The following is a 23,895-nucleotide window of genomic DNA, read 5'->3' on the forward strand; positions in this document are numbered from 1 at the left end:
AGGTTGGAGCTAGTATGCTAGCTAGTATGCCAATTCAGAGATAGAAAGCTTAATTTCATAAGTAATGTTACGCATACAGCAAAGCTCAGCAAAGTCTGGCTCTAGGTAGAAAGACACCTGTTTTATGCACAGGTGCCAGCACAGGCAGAAGGAGCTGCTGGGCTGCATAACTAGGTCAAACTGTTTCCCAGCCACAACAGTTGGCAGTGGCAGCACAAATCATTCTTGAGCACTTCATGCAGAGGTAACCAAGAGATTCAAAACACCCATGGCATTGACTGATAGTCACTGCAGGTCTTGCAGGGGCTTGAGGGATTTGTGTCTGGCCCAACTGTAATTTTGTGATTTGAGTTCAGTGCTATTCAGTACTACTGAAATTTATGAAGCAGAAGGAAAGTAGATGAGAGCCCATGAGGACAAGTCAGCTTGGCTCCAAGGTGCAGGTCTTTATAGGCTTTGCAGACATTCCTACATCCACCACAGTTTAATAAAGAATGACCACGATTGCTTATCAATAGGACCAGAGAAGATGGTCCTCAGCAAATATATTTGGACCAAAACCAAGAGCTGAGTAAGACACAAAAGAAAAGAAACTTTAAAACAACCCTCACATGTCCTTCCCTTCCAATTTAATTTAAAAATTATTTTCAGAATTCTCCATCAGGATCAGTATCTTGATCTTTAGGTCTATGTCAGATGAGTTTATGTATCACAGAGACCATAGTCAGGCTGTGGTTTAGTCTAATAATACATGTTTCAAATGCCTTTATTATTAAACATAAGGGCAAATCAGGAGGAAAGATTCTTAAGCTGTTGCAGAAAGCTCTAGGAAACAAAATTGTAAGTAAACGTCTAATTTTCATGGTCTTGATTTAGAAGATAATGTCTGTAACAATGGCTAAATTCTGTGTGCACTCATGAACATAAGTCTATAAATAAACCTTCAGGGGATCTATCCACTCTTCCCAAAACTTCACTTCCACTTTGATTCCTTCTCTGCTGTGTGGTTGACCTCCACAGGTCTCTCCCATCTCAGTCTTCTATAAGGCATTGAAAGTGGCTGATTTGTCCAGTGAGGCAGACCATGTGTCCCAGGTGAATAGGCAATGATTCCCCTAGAGTCTGTCGTCTTGGCTACAGCCCAAGAAGAACGGGGCTGAGAACACTGTGGGCTATGAATTCCTCCCTTTCCTTCCTCTCTACAAGTACTGACAACTTGAAGGGCTGGGTTATTAACCGCCAGCTAGTTAAAGAAAGCATAAGCCATTTGCGTTCAAGGTCAGTCTAAAAACATAGAGCCTCCCCCTTACAGCAGTGTCTGCTGCATGCTATCTGTGCCAGCACTGCAGGTACACCTGGAGTAATACACCACTCAGCAGGAAAGTGAGGCAGCAGGATCTGGCATCATGTTAAGGAAAATAAGTTGTATTTATCTAAATCGTTGACTCATCCTGGGTCAGTGGAGAGCTCAGCTGCACAAGCAGGGAATGGCTGAGCCTGGAGGCAGGGCAGAAGGCTATGAGACCCCATAGGGCTTCTCTGTGTGCTAGACCCATGGAGGCCAGCTCCTTGGTTCAGGGGACATTAAGGTTTTTTTCTAAAGAATATCAGGTCATCTTTTGTGACCTTGTTCCAAGGGTTTTCAGGTTCACTACCAGCCATATGCCATGGACAAAACACCTTCAATATCATAAACTCCTACGGAAAAGCCCTTGTCCCTCTCATAATGAATGGAAGTCAGAGACAGGGATATCAATATAAAAATCCAGCACAGGAGGACTGTAACCATGGGACAGGAGATGGCCAGGAGTGAGACTATCAGAAAATCCAGCCATCCCCAGTAAAAGTCCACATAACACTTGGCCCTACCTACAGGAAGGCTGGTTTCATACAGAGATTAGAGTTCCTCCATGGAGCAAACTCACCAGCACAGAGTGATGCCAGGGCCTAAAAGCTAAACATGAGGAGAGAAAGCTCACAACATTTCCCAGCAAAGCAGAAGACACACCTTGTGCTCCCATGAACTTCCTACAGGAGAAGCAACTCTACTCTCCCACGATCTGTTTCCTGGTCCCAGCCTACATCCCATGGGCTGATGTCCTCCAGCTTTCAGAACCTCCACAGACCCAACACTCATCTGGAGACAGTGTCTTGATCAGTAACAATGTTAAAAACACACTCTCCTGGCAGGCTGGACAATGAAGGCACCATGCTGTTTAAGAGAAGTTTTTTTCCTGACCAATTCAGAAGGTTTAGGTAACAAGGGAGTGTTCTTGGTTCATTATCTCTGGAGATTTTACTTGTAGTAAAGACCTCATTCAAGCGTCCATCCAAAAATGAATAAAAGCCCTGCTTGGTCTTTTGCATCATGTCAGTTCCTGTCATGACACCACAACTGATATTTCTTCTGCACCCTCAGCTGTAATCCTGAACTGCACAGGACAGGATGGGCTAAATGGGGAGAAATATAGAAGAGGATTAAACTCCTCTGACACCTTCCAATCCATTATAAAACTGACTTGGTCTCCAAATGGTCCCATACAGCCTTGCTTATTGGGGTACACGAGCTCCTGTGACCACGCTTCCTCCTGTGGTCCATTTCTCACTGACAGTTGCTACTGATGACTTCTGCAGTATGGGAGGGAAGTGATGATGAACTCTCTTTTTGCTAGCTCTCTTCTTCCTCTTCACTAACTGCCTCCTCCAAGTCTTGAGGTCCTTGCTCTGCTCTCCCTTTCACATAGGCTGCCTTGATCTGTTCAAGTTCACGCAGCTCTGCCTCCAGCTCTTCTCTGTGCATTGACCGACGGTTCCTCAGCAGTTTCATGGGGAAGGGGTTTAAGTCATTGAAGGCAATGTTCATCAGCTTCCTACAATAGAAAGGACAGCTGTGGTCAACTTATTTACTGGCTGGTAACACATTGTAACAGATACACCAAGAGCATTCTGGGGTATTAAAGAGCAGGACCACAGACTTCAGCTCTCTGAGCTAAGTCACCAAACAGCCAAGTATTAAAGGAATTCTTTCCCCCACAAACACCAACCCAAGCAGTACTTCATATACACGTGTACCATCCCACCTTTTAAGGTATCAGTGTGCAGCCATCATTTAGGAGACAATGGATCAGATGCCAATTCTGATGGCTTGTCAGGAAGAAATATTCCTGATGTTGAGCTTTTCTGATCACAGAAATCTTCATCTCAGAGACATGTTGCCCTTCAAGATCGTGGATTGTGCTGTGTTCCCAAACACCCCAACTACAGCTGAGAGAAACCCAGCAATAACTAGCACAAGTACCAGCTGCTACAAGAAGACTAACGCAGACTTTGTGGCTTGCTCTGCTGTAGCATGCCTTTGCTTGAGCCAAAAAGATTTTAAGTAATGCCATGAAGGGAAAGTCAAAAAGAGACAAATGGATCCATGTTCCACAGACCTATCAATGCATTTGTATCTCTCTTAATAAACTAGTCGCAATTCCTGTTAAGTGGACCCAACAGGCAAGCAAGTACAAATACACAATGGAAGCTTGTCTGCAACTCAGTCCTACCTGCCGTCCGTGATCATCCTTGTGAAGAAGCGTAGATACTGGTAGATCTCCACACTGTCATGAATTCTTAGGATTTCCTCCTCATTGTATTTAAAAATCGCAAGAGCATAGCGGAAAATTACCTGGAGGGTTGAAGCATATTTGAGTGGATAAAGTTTTAAGTGACTGAAGGTCCAGGCCATCCTGGAATGAAAGATGATGTTGGGCACACACCACTGCAGTACAGACTAGATTCAGGGTTACTCTTGCTCTCAACAGTATGTACTAGGGCAGGCCTAAAGGAGTACAGACCTAATCTCAAGAGAATGACCATCTGTTGGCTAAATTGCAACCCCAGAGAATACCAGGCCCTACAAAAATACCCCACAGGGATTTCACAAGGGTTCTGCAGTTTTCCCTATGCACAGGGACAATGCAGGACTCACATTTTCAGATACTGCCTATCTTATGCTTCCTTTATCTGTAATAGTCTTAGTTGTGTCACAGAGTAGGAGACACCATGGCCTTTCACAGAGATGTTTTACAGCACAACTATCTGCTAAAAAGTAGCAAGTGCACAGAATCAGGGACTAGGTCAGCCTACTAACAGCAAGTACATAGAAAACAGGGGCTTGGAGACATCAAGGCATGCCACCAAAGCGGCAGAATAGGACAAGCAGCTCAGTCTCACATATCTTTGATATATGTGTATGCCCATCACTCTATCACTATGCCACACAGGTGGTACAGATGAGAGGAAGGCCTAGACTGAGAGCCGCACCTTAGTTCCCTCATACAAGAAGGCATCCCACACTCGCAGGAGGATGTCGCTGACCAAGCTGTCCACAAAGGCCACAAGAAACCAGTTGAAGGTGATGAGTGAGACATCAATCTGATACTGTTCAAAATGAGCCATGAGGCAAGGCAGCTTCTCGGACAGGAAGTCTTTGAAGACTCTCTGATCTACCTAAAATTGACAAAAAAGAAAACAATGAAGTCCTAGTCAAGAGCAGTCCTGCTGTTAGAGCAGAGGAGCAGTGCCACAGGACAATAGCCCTTGCATATCAGGGTCATCAATGGTGCTGCCTTCTAGTGAACCACACCCTAGGAGGAGCAGAGCATCCTTTGTCTCTTCAAACTCACTGAGCAGTGTACTTGTATGCAGTATCCAGAGCAAGGCATGGAGCTGAAACAAGGCCAAGATATAAGCAGAGAAACATACATTCTTCTCACTCAAAGAATCATATTCCTTCCCAATCTCAAAACTGAGAAGGAAAATCTGACACATCTTCCTGCATTGGTCTTACTGGGATTTTCTGTGACACCATGAGCACCCAATTGAATGACAGGCAGATCTGAATGACTCTACATAGCCCAACAGACTGAACACCTCAAATACCTCTGACTTTGCAAGCAGAACCTGATCCTCTCACTTAAGCTTCTCTTTATGGTCTGAGTAGTGTCTGTGTTTTGCTTCTGGTTGCATGAGCCAAAACACAGAAATGAAATCAGTGAGATCCTCGATCCAGGTTTGTAAAGGTTTCACCTCAGCAGAGCTGTGCTCTCTGGAGGGTAAGTGCTAAAGAGCAGGATCATGTTTAGGGCTTCCCTCTGCCATATTATATTAATGCCCCAGCTGTATCAGCCCACTTAGCTGTGGCACAGGGCTACAAACCATACAAGTAACATGCTTTGTCTTCAAAATTTCCAATTTTAAGTTTTCCAGCCAACTCACTTTATCAAGCCAACCCTTAGATGCTCCTCTTTACATGAGTCTTGGCTAGATTTTCATATACCAACCATGAGGTCAGAAATTCTTTCTAAAGCACACTTTCAGCTGACAGTGTTTTCTCACTGAATGTAGGTGAGCCTCTTCAGTCTGTCATATTTTCCCTGTCAGTCTCTACTTGTTCAGTATTGAGTGCTGTCTATTAAATCCCATAGCTAACACAATCTCCTCTGGAGAGGTATTTTGCTATCTTCAAAGTAATTTAACTGTTTCCCCAGTCTGTGAGTTGGCCTCTCCACCACCACACCACTGTCCCAGTGGCATCAGTCGCTCTCAGCTACTGTCCCTTGAAGCCTCCTCTATTGTGGGCCCACAGATAAAAACAAACAATTTTTTCCTCTGAAAGGACCACATAAAACAGAGACACCAAGGTCACAGCAAGGCTTACCAGACCAAACACTGACGGATGTGGCACAATTACAATTCCATTGAACTACACAGGAGTTAGCTTACCTCTGTCTGCCTGGGAGGACATAGATATCTGGCACAAGACAGACTGAAAACCTTGAAATCCAGTGATTTTGAACCAGGTGAGTAAGCTATTTGCAGCACAACAGTTGGTATCAAAAGGCCAGAATCTTTTCTGATGTGCAGAGAGCCCAGTAGTGAGAACAAACACCATGCTTGATCATGAACTGAGGCAAATAGAGTGAATATAAAAATCTCAGCACATGTACATGGCACTCCGAAGATAAGAGTGCAGCTTCAAAAACTGAAGGGCTTCAAAATGGTGCCTTCCTCATATTCAGTCTATATATACCAGAATTTGCTGCTTCACTTCTATTAAGACTTCTTTAAAATAAGTAACTGTGCAATTAATGGCCACTTTTCTTCTGACTAACCTGATTTAATTTTATTACTTGGGAGTGGTACCTCATTTCCTAGAGCTGGTGACCAATTTTGCTGCTCTGAGTGTAACAATTGACCAATTTTGCTGCTCTGTGTGAGTGTAACACTTTTGTACTCTCAAGTCTCCAACACCACTGCAGTGGAAGGAACTGTAAGGTGGTATCACTGTCCTGTGAGACATCAAACACACGGCAGGTTGACTACTCACTTTTAAATCTTTACTGCACATCACTGTATGAGAGTCCAAGCAGATGGGAGGGTGCTCAGCTCACCTGTGATGTTATTAGTGTCTCGCTGTAGTAGTCTGCTGGCATTAGGTTCTCCACAATATAGACTAGACACCAGAAAGCACTTTCCTCATCTTCTAGGACCAGGAGAGCAACAGCTGCCAATCTGTGATGGACAAGACATGGTGAGAGAATTCAGTACTGCAGGAGGAGTCATCAACACAGAAATTGAAGAATACAAGAGGTCTTTTTGCATGGCTCCAGCCCCATTGGCATCCAAAACACCAAATGTGGCAGGACAGCCAGACAGAGGCAAGTGACCTGTTTCTGAAGGAACCACAGGGATCTGATCTTCATTCCAATGTGGCTCTGGTCTGACAAAGCCAGATTTCCCAGCTAATGAAATGTTCTGTAGATCTGCTGAAGTTAGTAGTGCTGATTTTGGCTATTTCAATACAAGAAAGAGGTCATAAAAAGGTACTTCATATTATGTGATATAATCTCCATACATTCTTTTATACCCCTGACCTCCTTCAACTTACTGCCTTTTAGACAGACTAGAAAGATGATCCCTTATATTAAGGGCTATCTGGGGGAAAGCTTCTATCATCTTTCTGAAGACCATCCAAAGATCATTAGGAATAAATAGCTTACACAAACCTCCGTCATGTGAAAAGGTCCCAACTAGAAATTCCCTTCTTACACCTAATGCCTACTGCCTTTTCTACTTGGCAGCACAATTCTAGGAAATTTAGGTTCATCTTTCCTATAGCCTTCTTTGGGAAGTGAAAGAAACCCTCATATTCTCTGAATCTTTTCTTTTCCAGACAGAACAACCGTGGTTTCCGCAGTCTTTCTTTGTGTTGTTTCCTGCAACTCTCTTGCATGTTAACACTTCCCAACATTTCCTCCAGCTGACCTCAGCAAAAAAGGGAACCACCAGGGTGTTCTTCTGCTTTATGACTTTACATTACTACTTAAAAATTCAGCCTCAGCCTTGTGGTGTTATTCTAGGACTGCTTCACTCTTCCTCCCCTAGCTATTCTTTCCCATTCTGTAACTATAGAGATGCCATGCAAATGCAACCTGCTGCTTTCTGGATCCCAGTAACAACACTGGATGAAAAATAAGTCAAAGAATTCTGCAATTAAATACCTAGAGCTAGGATAGAATCTGTAGAGAGGCAAGAGCCTGAGGCTGCTTGAATCACAGCCTGGAGTACGTGTCTACACCTTTTCAGTGCCATCTCATGAAGAAGCAGCATACCTGTTCAATCCCTGGCAGTACCCAATGGCAGGATTGTGCCAGGAGAATGCCACTAACACCCTCCGGAGCCTGGGGATGAGCTGGGAGGTGGGAGAGGAGAAATGCTTGTTGTTGGTCAGTGTACGGGGTAGGTCAAGCTCAATCTGCCGGCAGGCCGGGTGCTCAGTGCTCCTGCTCTGCTCCAGCAGCCGCTGGTAGTGGCCAGGCACTGGGCTGCAGTGCCGGCTGACCATCCAGCTCCACACCCACTGACGATGCTCCACTGGGATGCCATTTCGAATTAAGCTCTTCAGCTCTGCAGAGGGGTTCAGCTCTCCAATGCTGTTCCATCTGTCACGGAGGGGCTTCTCCACTATTTCCTGGCTCCACAGTTTGTTGGACTTTATCTCAAGGGCTTGGATTCTGGCCAGAAGTTTCCAGTCCTCAATTTCATAGTCAGGTACAGTCATAAACCCATACTCATCATACTCACTGGAGGGACACAAAGCAGTGTTTAGTTCAAATGACAGTGCTGGTACCTGTGTCAAGGACACTTACTGTTTGGGATCGTCCCAGCTACAACCTGCTGCCAGGCTCACATCACCCATACCAGCGCACAAGTCCTTGTGGGTGTGCACTCCTCACCCCCCTCCCTTTCCAGGCTGCACTGAGATCTGAGAAATGCTCCTTAGACCTCAACTTCACTATGTTGTGCTGTCACTTAATATTAAATCTGGGTTTTGCGGATACCTTTGCTAGGATTTTTTTAAAGTGATCTCAAACACTCATTTGTAACAGTACTCCTTCACTTCACTGCATGTGACTGCCTACCTCAGATCCTTAAAGACAAATGAGAACCTGCAGCACTGGCATACACACACCAACTCAAGAGTAAATTTTCTCTGAGCTGCATACCAACCTCAGTAGACCCCTAATCAGCCCCTAAAGAAATCCTGAGCTCACCCTGTGTATCTTCTCCCTACCCTGTCCCAGTGCAGAGACAGTTCTGTAGGAGAGGACTGGAAAGGCTTTGCGGCATGAGATCAAAGAACAGATATCCACAGTCCTTTCTGATGTTTGCTTGTACACAGTGAAAATCTCTTCTGATCAGAACACACCAAGAGTATAGATAGGACAGCTTGTCAAGGTTTGTGCACCATCTGTCCACAAGGTGAGAGGCTCTTCACAAAAAGACCTAGGGGGTCTCATCTCCAAAGCTACATGGAGAACCTGTGAGACTGACCAAACAGATAAAATGGGAACTCCTACAGAACACGGGCCCTGACTGTGTAGGAAGGCATAGACACAAATGTAGGCCCTACTATAGAATGTTGTTAGATGTACCATGCCTGCACACTTCCCTTTGCAGGCAGGCTTCTACAAAGCTGTGAATATCCCCATGCTCTCAACTCTTACCTTACAGGGTTCAAGTTAAGACCTTCTGCTTCTTCCTTCACATCCCACTGGAGAGCTTCCCGGATGAGGTTCTTCACCAGTTCAGCATGCAAGTTGGGCAGGCCAGGCACAGCCTCCTGCAGCTTTCTCAAAACTGTCAGGTATTTGCTCTCCATCTGGCAGTTTCTTGCTTGCAGGCAGGCACACTGATGGGGAAACAAGAAGGAAAGAGCTCTTTCAGTGTTGCCACTGCTCTCTACTGGCCTGGTCTGCACATAAAGACTTCTGCAGAGCAAAGCCCCAGGAAACACATTTACTAGTTCTCCACAATCAGTGGAATTGCAGCCATGAATGAATCACCACAGTCTATGAACAAACACAAGCTGCAGTATCTAGCATGCAAAAGAAGTTGCTTATTGAGTGGGAGACATACTACATCATCAGCTACTTTAACTACTGCATTGCATCAGTAGATGCCACACCCCACCAGCTCAACTAAGGACACAGCTAAAGAGCCAGATCTGCATCTGGGTTTCTGCTGTCCTTTTCCCTTAACCTCAGACAAGCTCTCTACACCACATTGAGCTGTATCCTGATAAAACATACCACTCCAGAGACTGTAAGTATAGCATTTTCAGGATACATGGTAGCACCACAGACTAGGTGACCACACGCCCTTCAGCATCCCCAGTCCCATGGCACTGGTAGACATAATTTCTCATGCACAGGAAGCCCAGCAGGACAGTACCTGCCACCACCTTAGCCCTTGGCACAAAAAGCAAAAAAAAAAATTAATAAGGATTACTAGTGCACTCCACAAGTGGGGAACTGAGGCTACACAGGTGACAAGATTCACCCAGTGTCTCACAGGAAGCTCAGCGAAGATTCCTGTTCAGTGGGAAGAAGTTGAAAACAAGAACAAAACAGAAAGAATTAGGTTGCATATAGAGGGGACAGAAAGGAGCACAGTTTCTTTCATACCAGCACTTTAGTCAGCATTTTGCCTCACACTGAGCATACTGGGCTCGTGTGATTACTTCCTTTTTGAAGGTTATGGAAGTGTCAGGATGAGAGGGCAGTAAGTTAGGAGGAAGGCAGGGTTTCAAAGAACTAGAAAGCAAACAGATATAAGAATGGTAATAACACTCCAGAAGCAGCTTTTTGCCCTGTCCCAGAAGCCATGTGTATGTGTATGGGTATACATACCCTGTAGTGGTACACTCCCCCACCTAATGCCACATTATGATCTCAGAAATGCTTGCTAGGCCTCAGTGTTAATGAACAGCACCTGGGCTAAACTCCTGTGCTTATTAGAAAGCACAAGAAGCACAGGCTCCCAGGAATTGGTGCTAATGAGCTTTGGTTTTAACAAACACCATTAGAAACTTATTTTTCTTGCAAACTCAAGTGGAGGAATGTTTCTGTCATCAAGTTTTCAAAAGTTACCAATTGCAGCCAGGATGGCAAATTACTATGACTAAAGGCAATTCTCTTATGAACCTATAAACAGTGGTTCCAAGTGAGACCCTTGGAGCTCTCCTGGACCACAGTGGGCTGTGACCAGCAACCTCTCTCTGAGTGGGGCCTCTCAGAGCCAGAGAACTCTCAAATTTGCTGTACTTGAAGCACCACTGGCAAACGATGATGACAAAGCCTGGGCCAATACCCCCACTCCTCAAGGCTCAACCCTTTGCCTGCTGAGAAGATGCAGACATCTGACATGAGCACTTCACTGAGCTCAAGGGAGAGTTTTCACATGTACCTTGTATGTATTCTAGGTCTTGGTGATTATGCTACAGAAAATGTACCTGGAATCTTAGATTCTCAAGTATTTTATAGGTTAGTAATTTAGGCCTGTAAGGGAGTTACTATTGTGATTGCAGTAAATTCCATAGAATCTTTTGTAAATTGTTTCAATTCAGCCATTGTTTAAATGCTGTTAAGTTCAAGTGCATTAAAATCTTTAGGCCCAAACTATTGTTCAAGTCCAGAGCTAAGTTTTGCGCAGGAGTCCACACTGAACCTTGTGGCTCAATGGGAGTGCCTTCCTTTTTCCTTTTATGTTAAAGCTTTCCCATCCTTACCCTTTTCCATTCCCAGCTTCCACATAGATTTTTAATTGATTTTAGTTTTCGATTGACTGATTATACGTTTTAGTACTATTTTATCTTTGCGTGCTTTAACCATCTAGTAAGTAGCAGAGTGAACCTTGGCAATGAGCTTTGCCATGCTTTCACTTCAATACTGAACCTGCTATGCCTAACCTTTGCCAGTGATTCTTTAAACAACCTAAGACACTCATTCTTAACAATACCTTAAAACCCAGGGAAGTAAATCCTAGGCAAAACCCACAGAACAAATGCCAGCCCACCGCTCCAGCCTTGAGAGTGGTTCAGGACCAGAAAATAGGATTCGACAAGTTTGAGAGTAACCAGGTTTTTCCCACTTACACAGCTAGAAATAAAAATACAACATAGGAGAACATAAGAACTCTGATCTAACTGCAGGACTTCAAGGATGCTGCCACCTAGCAGTGCCAAGTCCAGCAAAGAAACCATGAATAGATGGAGTCAGGAATCAATCTGTCAGCTCTCAGGAAACTTTTCTGATTGCCTACACAGGGTTGCTTTTCTATTTGCATAGCTGAAATGCAGAAATTTGGGTTAAGTTTCAGCACATTTAAGACTGATCTTCACAGGTATTTTACTTCTGTTAAAGAATTAAAATTATCATGTCTAATTTGGGAACAGCAGAGAGAAGTAAAGAGGTCACACTCAAAAAAACACAAGAAAGCTTATTCCTTGTGGATCAAAATCTATTCTTGTGCCATAGAAGAGAAACTTTGAAAATGAATTAGTAACAACTCACACCAAAGAAAAAAGGTCACTTGGCCTTACCTTCATCAGAAGAGCTTTTTCATTCTCAGCAACACTTGTCCAGAGTCGAGTAACCTGGTGGATCTCAGAATTGAGAAACTGGTTCTGGGTTTTGTATGCATCAATATCATCCTGCCATGAAGCAAAACAGTCACACAAGGAGAGATCTTGAGGGGCTTAAAATCCCTCCCATTTCAGGGACATCAGATTAAGTTAAGGACAATAAAATATCTCAAAAATTCTGTGTTCTGAGGAGCAGACAGGACTCCCCAGTACAAACATTGCCTACAAAGGAAATCAAGGCACAATACTGTCATGCATCAACAAGACTCTTGAAAATGCTAAATGTATATATACATTTAAAAACACTGGAGAGGTCTGCATCATATCAAGCCAGGGATACACTTAAATAAGATTAAGAATATATGTGTTTTGTTTGGATTTTATTTGGCTGATTGGTTAAATTTTGATTGTTTGGTTGGTTTTTTTCGGGTTTTTTTTTGATGTGAAACAAATCTTAGCCCCATGGCTGGCAGGAAAAAAGAACACTCTCCACAGAAGTAGCTCTTTTGGCAATTCTCCACCTCACACTAACCCATAAGCTGTGCGCATATAACAACGTGCATCTGAAAGAACCAGCATGTATTGGGAAACTGCAAGAGAGAAACATACAGCAACAAAGTAAGTGAAGGCAGCAAATCAGGCTGCAGCTATGAAACGAAAGAAAATAAAGTGGCAGGCACTGAATGATGACAGTAAGTCAAACAAAACAGCCTCTAAGCTGAAGCTGAAACTGACTCAGATGCTTTTTAGTACCCTATTGGCATCAGGTGAGCCCCTTCCAGCCTTCCTCTCGTTTGGAGAGGGACAGAGCAACCAGAAGTATATTCTGTGCTTACTGCAAAGAACACCCTCCCACTGAACCTGAGGGCATCTCACATACCTTCAGATGCTCAATCTCCTCCTGCTGCTTATACAATGTCTCTACAGTGATAGTGTTAGCTTCTTGCAGAGGGTCAGAGAGTTTTCGGGCCATCTGCTCTGTCAAGGTCATGATGACTTCCTGTTTGGCATGGTTCTTCTCCATCAGAAGCTGCACGTGTTCCTTGAGCTCCTGGATATGGCTGTCTCTCAAAGTCAGTATCTGCTCCAGTTCCTTCTTTTCTTGTTCAAGAGCTTCCAGTCGACTTGTCAGATCTGCAATTTGTCTCACTTTGTGGCGCACCAGCTCCAGCCTGTCCTTATCTTCTGCTACTGTGAGATACATGCTAGATACTCGCTTCTCTTGCTGGGCTGCCTCCAGAGCTTTGTGGAGAAGTTTGACCAGTTCCTGGAAAGGGAATGCAAAACCATCATAACACTGTGCTGTTCAGGGCAATGGTATTATGGACAGCACAGACCCACTAGTGAAATATCTTGAAATTGACTGCTATAGAAGGAAAACAATACAGAAATCTTGAATCTACAGTGACACCACTGTGAGACGTTCTGCTCTCAGAGCTGGGCCTGAAAGGTCTCTACAGCAGTTCACAGATGACCTGACTTGTATTGGTAGCAGAAAAGCTGCTGCCCACACTGTCTGAACTCTGGCTTTCCTTCAGTCATTCTTAGAGGCTCAGCAGAGAACATGGAGATCTGGTCAGCTGTGTGGTAAAATGGGAGGGAAATAATGCTGTCTGCAACTACCTGTGCTACCAGAAGGAAACCATAGTATCCATTTTAACCTTTCTTCTGACAGTCCTCCCTCACTCTATCCTGCATGAAGGCATGGAACCTTACCCCACAACTTATTGCTGATTCAGGCTCTGCCATCTCAGATATTTAAAGAGAGCAAATTAAGGACACAACTGAAAGCCCAACATGGGACTTGCTCTTCTGCTGAAAGAGCTACCAGCACCATTAGCAGAGAACCTGGCATTGCTCCATGCTTTGAAGAACAATGTCATTCATGAGAGACAGTCCTTGCAGTGACCTATGCCCTGACTTCTTAGAGTCAAATCACACCTTAAAGGTGGGTCACTGTTCAAAAAGAATGACCTGCTGTTAACACCATGGCAGTTCTCACCAGTGTCACAGTACCTACTCAGGACTGTACTTAGTGAGCAACAGAGATGCACAAGCAAGATAACAGCACTGTACACTTGGACTTGTTTTACCTCCCTCTTACACCTAGCTGCACTTCCTAGACATGGCTGAATATCTTCTTTTGTGCTGGACACACTTAGGCACACACCAGGCACTTCAACTGGTCTCCAATTACTGCCTGCTGAGCACTTCTCAGAGCTTGTACCACACCAATATGTAAGGGAGTCCCTGTGACCAACCTCAGGGCCCTGACCCTTAGAAATAGCAGTCTCTGCACCACACTCACCTTCTGTGACTTGACTTCCTCTGTGAGTGTCAGAATCTGTTGCTGAAGGTCATTCACTTTATCCACTGAGTTCTTCTCCCTCAACAGTTCTTCAGAGCCTGGGAAGCCACTGTTCATCCACCTGGCTTTCCTAATCCACTTCAGCCTGGGCCCCATCCTCCCATCTTCCAGGGTCCCTTCCTTAACTGAGGGGAGATAGATTTAATTTAGACAGAATTGCTTTGCTACTATGGACTCCCAAGTCTTCCTATGGGGACTCAACAATTCCGCAGAGAAGGCTGGCATACAGAATATCGAAAATTGACCCACAGGATTGGATCCAAAACAGTAGGGATCAGACACTGATATACCCACAATAAACAAAGTTGTGATAGTTTTACCTGTTAACCTACCTTGTACCCTGCTCATGAATCTGGCACACAGCAAATGAAAGTTACCACCATGGAAAGGTATGCCTGCAGTAGAGCTGCCACACTTAAATGTATTTCTTTGAGGTAAAAGTGTAATTGCTGCACAGTCACAAGCTGATGGCCAGATGTTTTTTTGGATTTTTTTGCTTGATGGTTTTTTGGATTTATTTTTTGCTTCTGCAAAAGGTTGCAGAGGTAGAAGATAGAGACAGATGGAGCCTGAAGCAGAGCCAAAGGAGTCAGTCTTGTGGCAACAGCATAGGAAGAGACTTGAGACAATGTAACAGAGTTTTCATATCCCTGCAAAACTTGCCACCATCTCCTTTCCATTCCTGCTAATGCCTGCTAGAAGGCATCCCAGTCAGCTCACGCAGCTCAGTAACAATCACCTGTACCTTCTGCCTCTTGCTCCTCATCCACATTCTCAGGATGCTCTTGGAATTCATTAAAGCTAAAGACATTCCCATTGCTCCCCCAGAGCTGCTTGGAGCCACAAATGTTGTAGACAGTGTTTCTGAAACAAGAAGAGATCAAGATCGCCTAGTGAACAGAAGTCATGGTCACTGCAGCCAGCCAGTGCATATGCAAACTATTCAATTCCTTACTTCCCCTTCTCACCCCTCCTCCCAAAACTTATCTCCTTCATGTGCTGAGAAAATGAACTCTTTACAAAACTGGTGGGTTTGAGAAGAGCAAGGCTGTAACCAGTGTAAACTAGAAAGATGCCACAGAATCAGTACAGCAGAGCAATGTAAAATCAGATTATTTTTTAGTGCTTGAGCCCTAAACATAAGCACATCAGATCAAAAAGAGGGATCAAAGATAATGTACACCAACCACATCCTTCCCTCTCTCCTTCACTTCCTTCATCCATCCCTATCCTTAGTTCACTTCAGAAATCCCCAAGTGCCAAGAGAAGCTCAGTTCCCTACAACACAGCCAAAACTAGGACAAATTATCACATTTGAAGTAGCCACAGGTCCTGTGCTCTGAAATATTTAATAAATAACCTTGCCAGAGGTTATTTACAAAGTCATAAACTAAAGTGTAGTAAGGAGTTTCAGGAACAAAACTGCAGTCAGTCCCAGAAACAGTTTATTACAACTGCTGCTATCAGATATTGCTAGAAGCACTAAAAGATTACTTTATAGAATCATGTGGAACTACAAAGGTACAAGTAGTTTGTGTAAAACCTGTACCAGAAAGCATGCATACAAGTTGTCTTCTCCTCCTGTGCTGTCCTTCAGCTAACACAAAAAACAAATCCCTTGTTTTGAGATCTGTAAAAGACTCAATGTTCACTGCTTTCCTAACTGTAAATGAAGCTGCCACTTAGATACTGTTATCCTTTTGCCTTGCTACTATAAGGCTCCAGAGCAGAAGAGCAGACATTGCTGACCTTGGAGAACATACTGGTGTGTAAGACTAGCAGACCTTCAGTCCCTGTATTCTGCAGTTACTACTCATCCAATACAACTTTCCTACTTTTCCCTGTCTAATGCTGCACTGTTTTCCCCATGAGACTACAGCAGCTCAGGGATCCAGATGTGCTACGCTCATGAAGACCCAGCGTAAGAGTGATAGAGCCTGGAGAAACATTTACTGAACAAGGGGAGCAAGACAGCTTGAAGCTGGAAAGAGACAACTGTTAACACAGCGCAGGAGCAGGGGCCAAAGACACGTTCGTGTTATTTTTAATCAATGTGAGTAGGAAAGAATGCATAGCCTGAAAAATAGAACAGATTACTTTGAGGAACTACAAATGTACAAGTAGTTTGTGTAAAACCTATACCCGAAAGTATGCATACAGGTCTTTTCTTTCTCCTCCTGTGCTGTCCATCAGCTAAAATAAAACAAGTCTCCTGTTTTGAGGTCTATAAAAGATTCAGCGTCTGCTGCTTTCCTAACTCTAAATGAAGCTGCTAATATGAAACACTGGTCTCATGGGGATCTTTCTTCATATAAGCATCAGACTGTAGCTGCAGCGGTGGTGGTAAAAAAATACAGGCAACTTCCACAGCAACAATATTTGGCAGGTGCCTGGCTGCCTACCACACCTATGGCCATTTACTCATTTTTGATTATGTGTAAATAAGTGACTAGGAAATACAGAGATACTGATGAGTTTGTCTTTGTGAAACTGTAACTGCCCAAGTCTAGTAACTTTTAACCTGACGGGGCGTCCATTGCAACAGCAGATAGAAGCAGGCAGTAGGAATACTAACACCCTTGAAACTCAGCAAGCAAGAGCAAGTTGTGCAGTCAGGCCACGTTACAGCCTTAAGCTCCTTTTCCCTGGAGTTCCTGCTCTGGAGAGTACACTACACTCATGGTCCTTTGAAACTATTGGGAAGAGCTAATGGGCTTCTATGACTACCTACTGAGTACAGCTGAACCTGACCACGTGCTCTTCCAAGACTGCTGTGCAGATGCATCACATTAGGCATGCAAAGCATTGACTACACTGAAGAGAGCTTAACCAAGTCCTAGGTCTGCTACCAGGATCTTTGCTGAGAGAACTAGATTATGTGAAATGCATCAGAACAAGGGGATGCGAAAGACCAGTCTGCAGGAAGTTTACTTTGGTCTGGACTAGCCTCCAAAAAGGTGCTTCACAGTTCTCCCATCTAGGCAAAAGTCCCACTGCACACAATACACAGCAGGTAAGGAAGGCACACAGTGTCAGGCCAGCATGTCAACTGCACTGCAGATCTCTTCATACACTTACTGTATCTCCGTCCAAGGGTGTTTAAGGGAGATGTTCTGCAAAGCAGTAGATGTTTGGGGTGCAGGCAAAGATGCTGCCTTTAAACCCACTGCTTCTGTTGGTGTTTTCACAAGAGGCAGAAAGTCTTCATTGTCAACTACATTTACAAATGTAAGAACAAAACAGGACAAAAAAGCAAATGAGCAAGACTGAATTCCATTGGACTTTGGGTCTTTCATGTAATGTATACTACAGGTATACATTACATGTTCAAGTGGCCAAGGACAGTAGGGTAGGAAAAATTAAGGAAACATTTTCCATTTCCTTAATTTTAGGTCAAATTACATAAATTTCCATGTACAAACAGAATGATCAACTCAAGGACAATCAAATTATTTCAACTATATATAAGAGCATGACTAACTTTAAACAATCAAACTTTAACTGCCCAAAGGTATAAGGAAGGAGAATTTTGCTGTTCTCTAACCACATTCCAAACCACATTTGATAGTTTTAATGGGCAGATAGCACTCTGCAAGCACAGTTTGTTACCAAATTTTTGCCTGCTGTAGAACCTTTTAGAGCAGACACTTACTAGGGAGGGGATTATTTGTTTCAAACAAAATGTGCATCTAATCATTACTAAACAGGTGGATACCCTGGTTGTGCCCTTCCCTGATCCACTGACCTGTCTACTACCACTTCTAGGAATGGATATCTCCTGCCCACTGCTGAAAAAAAACCTTACTTGCTCTAAATTTCAGAGGCCTTACAAGAGTGATATATCAAATGTGCACATTTCACATGTGTGAGGAAATCAAGATGATCACAAGACACCTGAAAATCTCCAAACATATGCTGTGGATTAGGAGGCCACTAACTCACTTTTATACATAATAAGGCAGAAGTGCCAAACATTGGCCAAGTACTGATAGTTGGCATCTGCATTTAAAAGCCTGGCCAAAACTTCTACCCATTTCCAGATGAGGAACACCATTCATCACCAGGGGGCTGAAAGTAAAAGAAAGGCTAACATGTGCAACACCTACTTGTTCTTCCAGCCAGAGGTTCATTCACAAGCTGGGAGCTGCCCACAGGAAATCTGCTCTGAATGTTGCAAAATTCCCAACGTCTCATTTGCAGCTGCTGCAGCCAGTACATCATTGCCTGTTTGCTGATTGCCTAACAAAACAGGAAAGGGAGTGGAATCATCTCATCAACACAAGACACAGCCTGAGGAGATGACCATCACTTTCCTGCACAAGCCAGCAGGAAAAAAAGTCAGCTGTATCAAGCCTATACTGTATCTGCATCCTCTGCTCCTAACACTGATTTGGGAGGACAGAGGAAGTCCTTAGCATGGCCTTAAGGGGTAGAATCTCAGTGGACCGCTGACTTAATTTTAAATGTGTTTTGGTTTATTACGGTCCAAGACTAAGCAGAAATGTCCCAATTGTTTTAGACAGGAAGCATCCCCAGAACTTTTTAACAATGACTTTACACAGAAATAAAAGTGTAGCAAAGAATCCTCTTGGAACAACCATTTTAGACAGAGGAGTTCATTTCTGTTCTGTAACTTACATATAGACTGCAAGACTCCTCAAGTATTTTAATTTGGCACACAGTCTGGCTTTTATTCCTACTATTAAACAACAGTCATCTCACAGGTAAGGAGTCCCAGACATGCCAAAACAATGCACGTAATTTAGGTCCAAGTGGTAGCAATCCAAGCTACGAGGACTTAAATGAAACTCAAGCTAAAAGATACCTTACTACAGATATGTCTGTCCTGACTGAGAATTTTTCATTACCTTCAAAGTAAAAGCTCTGCTCGGTGTTCTGATCTCAAAAACTCCTTCCCCATTTTCCATTTTGCAGTCAAAGCTGGCACTGGAGAGATCAATAGACCCCAAAGGATTAATGTCCTGGGCAGTTCTGTAGTACAGTAAGCGACATTTGTTTTCATCGTAAAAGAACCAGCGAGACTTCCAGGTCTTGATTGGCCCCTTGATGCCCAGCTTATTTAAATAACCACAGAGCTTCTTTCTTGATGTCTCTGCGCTGGTTGTCTGTTCTCCGGGAGAAGGAAGAATGTCTTTCTCTCTTGCTGAGGTTCCATTGTTGCTATTAGTGTCTGGATCTGACTCCACTAAATTGCCTGGAGCAGCAAGTGCACATGCTTCGCTTTCTGGTCCTTTCTTCATCTCTTTAAGGAAGTAGATTGAAACAGGAAATTCTCTAGGTAAATAAGCCAATCCCAGTTATATCATCACTGCTACAGAAACTGCAGACAACAAAAAAAAAAGGAAGGAATAAGTTCAGGTCTGCCATATGACAAAAAAATACATCCTAGCTTTCAAACTACCCAGCCAAGCTATCCAATTCTACTTTTGGTCATTGCTCCCTGCTCTCCTCTGCTCTAATGACCTCTAATACCTGTTTTTTCCCTTCTTTATTCCAAAATTAGGCTGGACTAGCAGCCAAGAAACAGTACCATAATCTCTTGTGGAAAAAAAAAGTACAGCCTGTGGGCATAACAAATCAATAGCAATGACCAGGGCATTCAGTACTTAATGTAAGGGAACAGCTGCAGAAAACATGGCAAGATAACCAGCTCTGGGGGTAGGCACATAGGTCAAGGAATTGCAGGTAAGTGTGTCCTGGTATTTGCACTGAATGTTCAACTAATATTTTAAACCATGGCATCTGGAGAAAAATCCAGCATTATGCAGCATCCTTATGAATATTTGTGTCAGCTGACTATAATTGTTAAAATGCCTGCATATTACCTGTTAGTTCTTCATCCAGTAGGAAAGATTCACATGATGGATTATGCACCAGAGAAAGTAATTCTGTGGTCATTGCAAAAGAGACTTGGTTGCCTTAGTGACCAAAGTAACCACCTGGGTCCCAGAAGTGTAAAAGAAAAAGATAAAACTCAGGCTGGAAGAGATCTTTGTAAATCTCGAGTTCAACTTATTTCTCAGAAATAAAAGCTGTAGCCAGCTTCACAGGCCCACATTCAAGTAAATTTGTCCTTATGCAAGGATGGCAATTTTGCCATGTTTCCAAGCACTTTTTCAAGTGCTTAACCATATGACAGATGTGATTTTTTGTTTAGAGCAGCAGATACCCACAGCTCCTGTAAAAAGAAAGCAAACAACTCTCCAGAAAAGTATCTATAAATAACTTCTTGCATTTTTTGAAACTTCAGTTCCAGACCCTAACATAGCTGAAACAAACAGTTGAGCAAATAAATCGCTGCAGTGTTAAGTTAGTGTGAAACCAGCTGCAGACACAAAATTATTCAACACAACATCCAGCTGTACGGCTCATATTAATGTATCTCATGTCAATGAGATAATACAATGGAGCACACTGAGATGTTTCCCAAGCTGATCTTTTTCCTCTGCTCTCAGGAACAACTTGTCTTCATAACTGAAAGAAGGTTTATGCTTCCTAGCACTGGCTAAGCCCCATCGTGTTTATTGCTGCCCCCTCCTGTTCCCACATTAGCTTTACAGACAATTATCAATAATGTTCACTCTTTGTGAAAAGCTATTTAAATTCTTTTAATTCACTCCCATGACACTGTGGATCATTCACAAATGCCAACAACAATCACAGAATCACAAATAACGAGGTTGGAAGAGACCTCTGAGTTCAAGTTCAACCTATGCCCTAACACCTCAACGAGACTATAGCACCAAGTGCCATGTCATGGACATATCCAGTCATGTAAGCACTTCTTGAGAAGGTGTTGCCTCAACTACGCTTCTGAAACACACAAAACCCCTTAATTTCCAAGCTAATTGTCACGAAGGAAATACCATCAGGAGGAACAAACACTTTCAACTTTCCCAAACACACCCTGGGAGTTTTACGTTAGTATCAGTATAAGTATCTTCTGTACCCTCTGCAGATTCTGTCACACTTCTTGCCAGCGTGGTGGTCCATGGGTCCACACTATAAACAGGACCAAGCAAGTATTTTGGGTTATTTAGTGAGCATTAGGTTCAACAACCAAGTAATAAGGAATCATGCCAGAGCTGCATTCAAAGACCTCTAGACAAGATCTCACCTCCTTAAGGGAAGTAGAGAGGAGCTCCTGGAAGTCACCGTCTCCTGGCATGGAGCTATTGCTGCAAGCACCACCAAGCAGGTACCCACAGCCTCCAACAAATCCAACAGCAACAGAAAAGCAGCATCTGTCTCAGGTTTTCTTCGGTCCAGTCACTGCCGAGGGGCTGTCTGAAAGATACATTTAGCCGAAAACCAACCTGACACCGACGGATCAGGGAGGGCCCTGCAAAAACCTTTCCGGAGCTGTTGGTGAGCTCAGCACAAGGCAGCCCCCACCGCCACTCCCCGTGCCTCCCGCAGCGCCGCAGAAGCGCCTCCCAGCCCAGCTGCGCCGCGCGGGTACCAGTGACGGCGACCGGAGCCTGGCACGGGGCTGGCCCGAGCCTGGCACCGCTTGTAGCAGCGCGCAGCTGAGCGCTCGCCGCTCGGGGGGTTTGAAGGGAGGCGGAGTGGCGGCGCGGTAACCCGCACCCCCGCCGTGAATACCGGAATACCTGCGGTGGCCGCCGCCCCGCGCTTCCTGCCGCGCCGCTCTGCGGCGGCGCCGGCGGGGCGGGGCCCGGCGGCCCCGGGACAGCGGCGGGGACACGGCGGCGGAGCAGGAGAGCGGCGCTGCGGGGGATGTCCGCTGTAGACGTGGGTCAAATAACAGCAACAACAATAAAGGGCATTTCAGACGGGTTTCGGGAAGTCAGTGATTCATCAGGGTGATGCGATCCGCCGAAGGCAAGCGAGCAAGCTCGTGGGTTAGACGGGACCAGCAAGTACTATCTGCCATGAGGGCACTTCTCTCCAGAGATGCAAAAGCACCGGGTGGTGGATGTAGACGCTGTAAGAGGTACGGCTGTGCAGTCGGCTGGGGCAACTCAGCTCAGTCAAGCACATTTCACAGGGTTAGAACAGTGGTAAATTGGTGAGCTGGGACACTGGAGGCTGATAGGAACAAGCAGCACCAAAGGAAGAAGCATCTGGAAAAGATACAGTGAGGAATAGGGGTGTCAGACTATCCTAATGAAGCAGTGTAGGTCCTGGGGGCACAGCGGACTAGATGCACAGCACAGCCGGGTTCACATGCTCTCTAACAGCTGCATTTCCTCCTACCAGCTAGGCACTGCTGGCCTTGGCAGGTGCTGTACTGGCCTGGGAAAGTACTTCTTATGCCTCTATCCCAAAAATAAGGAGTCTGGATGGCTTTGATTTTCCTCGTGTGCAGTGTCTTTTCCAATGGTCTCAAAAAAGCCGTCTCTGAGTTCAGAAAGTGTTACTGAATTTTATCACTGACTTTAGCCAAGTTTAGTACTAGAACAGTGGAAAGCAAACTTGTCCAGGTGTGGCCCATCTTCCCACTGGCCTAAACTGCCAAACTGTAGAGCACAAAAAGCTGATTACAGCATGCAAAATTTACAGATTGCCATAGACAAAAACCATTTGTCTCAAATTTTTGTTTTCTTGGTATTTGGCCAGTAGACTGGATCACAGAATCACACAGAATCACAAAATTCTTAGGGTTGGAAGAGATCTCTGGAAACCATCTAGTCCAACCCTCCCTGCCAAGGCAGGATCACCTAGAGTAGAATGCATTCTTCCTTGTGCCAAGGTGAAAGTTCTGGTGTTTTACTTTAAGGCCATTGCTTCTCATCTTGTCACTGGGTATCACTGAAAACAATCTGACATCATCTTGTCACATGCCTTTGAAATACTTGGATGTATTGATGAGATCCCCTCTCAGTCTTTTCTGAACTGAACAGGCCCAGCTCCCACAGTCTCTCTTCATAAGAGAGAAGCTCCAGGCCCCAAATCATGTTTGTCTACACTGGACCTTCTTCAATAGCTCATTGTCTTTATTAAACATCATCAGTACTGACTGACTGAGTCTCGTTCCACTAGGAAAAGGGGGAAGTGTGAAGAGTATAACTGATTGCATGAAGTCCTTCTTTCCCCTGAAGGCTGAACTACCTTCTCCCTGTCAGCGACATCTGGAGAGAGGTGGCAGAGTGTGACAGAAGCATCGGCATCAGGACAGCACTAACCTATGTGAAGGCTGGCCTGTGAGTGCCTTGGAAGCTTCTGCTGGAGTGCTTCAGCTGGCTAGTGCCCAAATGGCTCCAAAAGAATCATCCTACTCCCACTGTCATCTTGTACATTGGCACTGGCAAGGCTGCGCATCAAGTGCCATGTCCAGTTCTGGGCTGCTCACTTTAAAAAGGACACTGATGTGATGGAGCATGTTTGGAAAAGGGAATAAAGCTCACAAAAGGACCAGAAAACATGTCTTATGGTAATTGGCTGAGGGAGCTGGGGTTGTGTGGTCTCCAGAAGAGGAGGCTCAGGGCTGACCACATTGCTCTCTAAAACTCCCTGAAAAGAGGATGTAGTGAGGTGGGGGCCGGTGTCTCCTGCCGTACCTGCAGTGAGA

General features: G+C 44.4%; 1 protein-coding gene and 1 long non-coding RNA gene across 10 annotated transcripts; one reads left to right on the forward strand and one right to left on the reverse strand.

Annotated features, from left to right (window-relative positions):
* Nucleotides 1-504: 504 nt before the first annotated feature.
* On the reverse strand, nucleotides 505-22,075 carry TBC1D2 (TBC1 domain family member 2). 9 transcript variants are annotated; one of them, XM_072922129.1, is made up of 16 exons: nucleotides 21,974-22,075; nucleotides 21,478-21,647; nucleotides 20,186-20,299; nucleotides 19,208-19,680; nucleotides 18,446-18,578; nucleotides 17,418-17,553; nucleotides 15,085-15,203; nucleotides 14,280-14,464; nucleotides 12,852-13,238; nucleotides 11,930-12,040; nucleotides 9,054-9,238; nucleotides 7,659-8,129; nucleotides 6,438-6,558; nucleotides 4,309-4,494; nucleotides 3,549-3,670; nucleotides 505-2,870 (listed from the first exon to the last, which is right to left on the reverse strand). In XM_072922129.1, the coding sequence occupies exons 4-16, from the start codon at nucleotides 19,598-19,600 to the stop codon at nucleotides 2,669-2,671; spliced, it is 2,751 nt and encodes a 916-aa protein (XP_072778230.1). In that variant the 5' UTR covers nucleotides 19,601-19,680; nucleotides 20,186-20,299; nucleotides 21,478-21,647; nucleotides 21,974-22,075; the 3' UTR covers nucleotides 505-2,668. The 9 variants fall into 9 exon arrangements, with proteins under 9 accessions (XP_072778230.1, XP_030113394.4, XP_041567071.2 ...); XM_041711137.2 differs by lacking the exon at nucleotides 21,974-22,075 and having other exon boundaries at nucleotides 2,536-2,870; nucleotides 19,208-19,602; nucleotides 21,478-21,614; XM_041711136.2 differs by lacking the exon at nucleotides 21,974-22,075 and having other exon boundaries at nucleotides 2,536-2,870; nucleotides 15,079-15,203; nucleotides 19,208-19,602; nucleotides 21,478-21,614.
* Nucleotides 22,041-23,746, forward strand: LOC121468111 (uncharacterized). The gene is made up of 2 exons (XR_005978088.2): nucleotides 22,041-22,317; nucleotides 23,426-23,746. It is a non-coding gene; the product is annotated as an uncharacterized lncRNA (long non-coding RNA).
* Nucleotides 23,747-23,895: the final 149 nt, after the last annotated feature.

The sequence above is a fragment of the Taeniopygia guttata genome, chromosome Z (genome assembly GCF_048771995.1).
Source record: "Taeniopygia guttata chromosome Z, bTaeGut7.mat, whole genome shotgun sequence".
Lineage (NCBI taxonomy): Eukaryota > Metazoa > Chordata > Aves > Passeriformes > Estrildidae > Taeniopygia > Taeniopygia guttata.

Bases quoted from the DNA above. Each gene is read 5' to 3' on its own strand.
- TBC1D2 (XM_041711136.2), bottom strand. From the start codon at position 20,258: ATGACCACAGAATTACTTTCTCTGGTGCATAATCCATCATGTGAATCT. The intron at 19,603-20,185 runs GTAATATGCAGG...ACTTCCTTAAAG, and splicing joins ACTGGATGAAGAACTAACAG to AGATGAAGAAAGGACCAGAA. The intron at 18,579-19,207 runs GTAATGAAAAAT...CTGTTTTGTTAG, and splicing joins GCAGAGCTTTTACTTTGAAG to GCAATCAGCAAACAGGCAAT.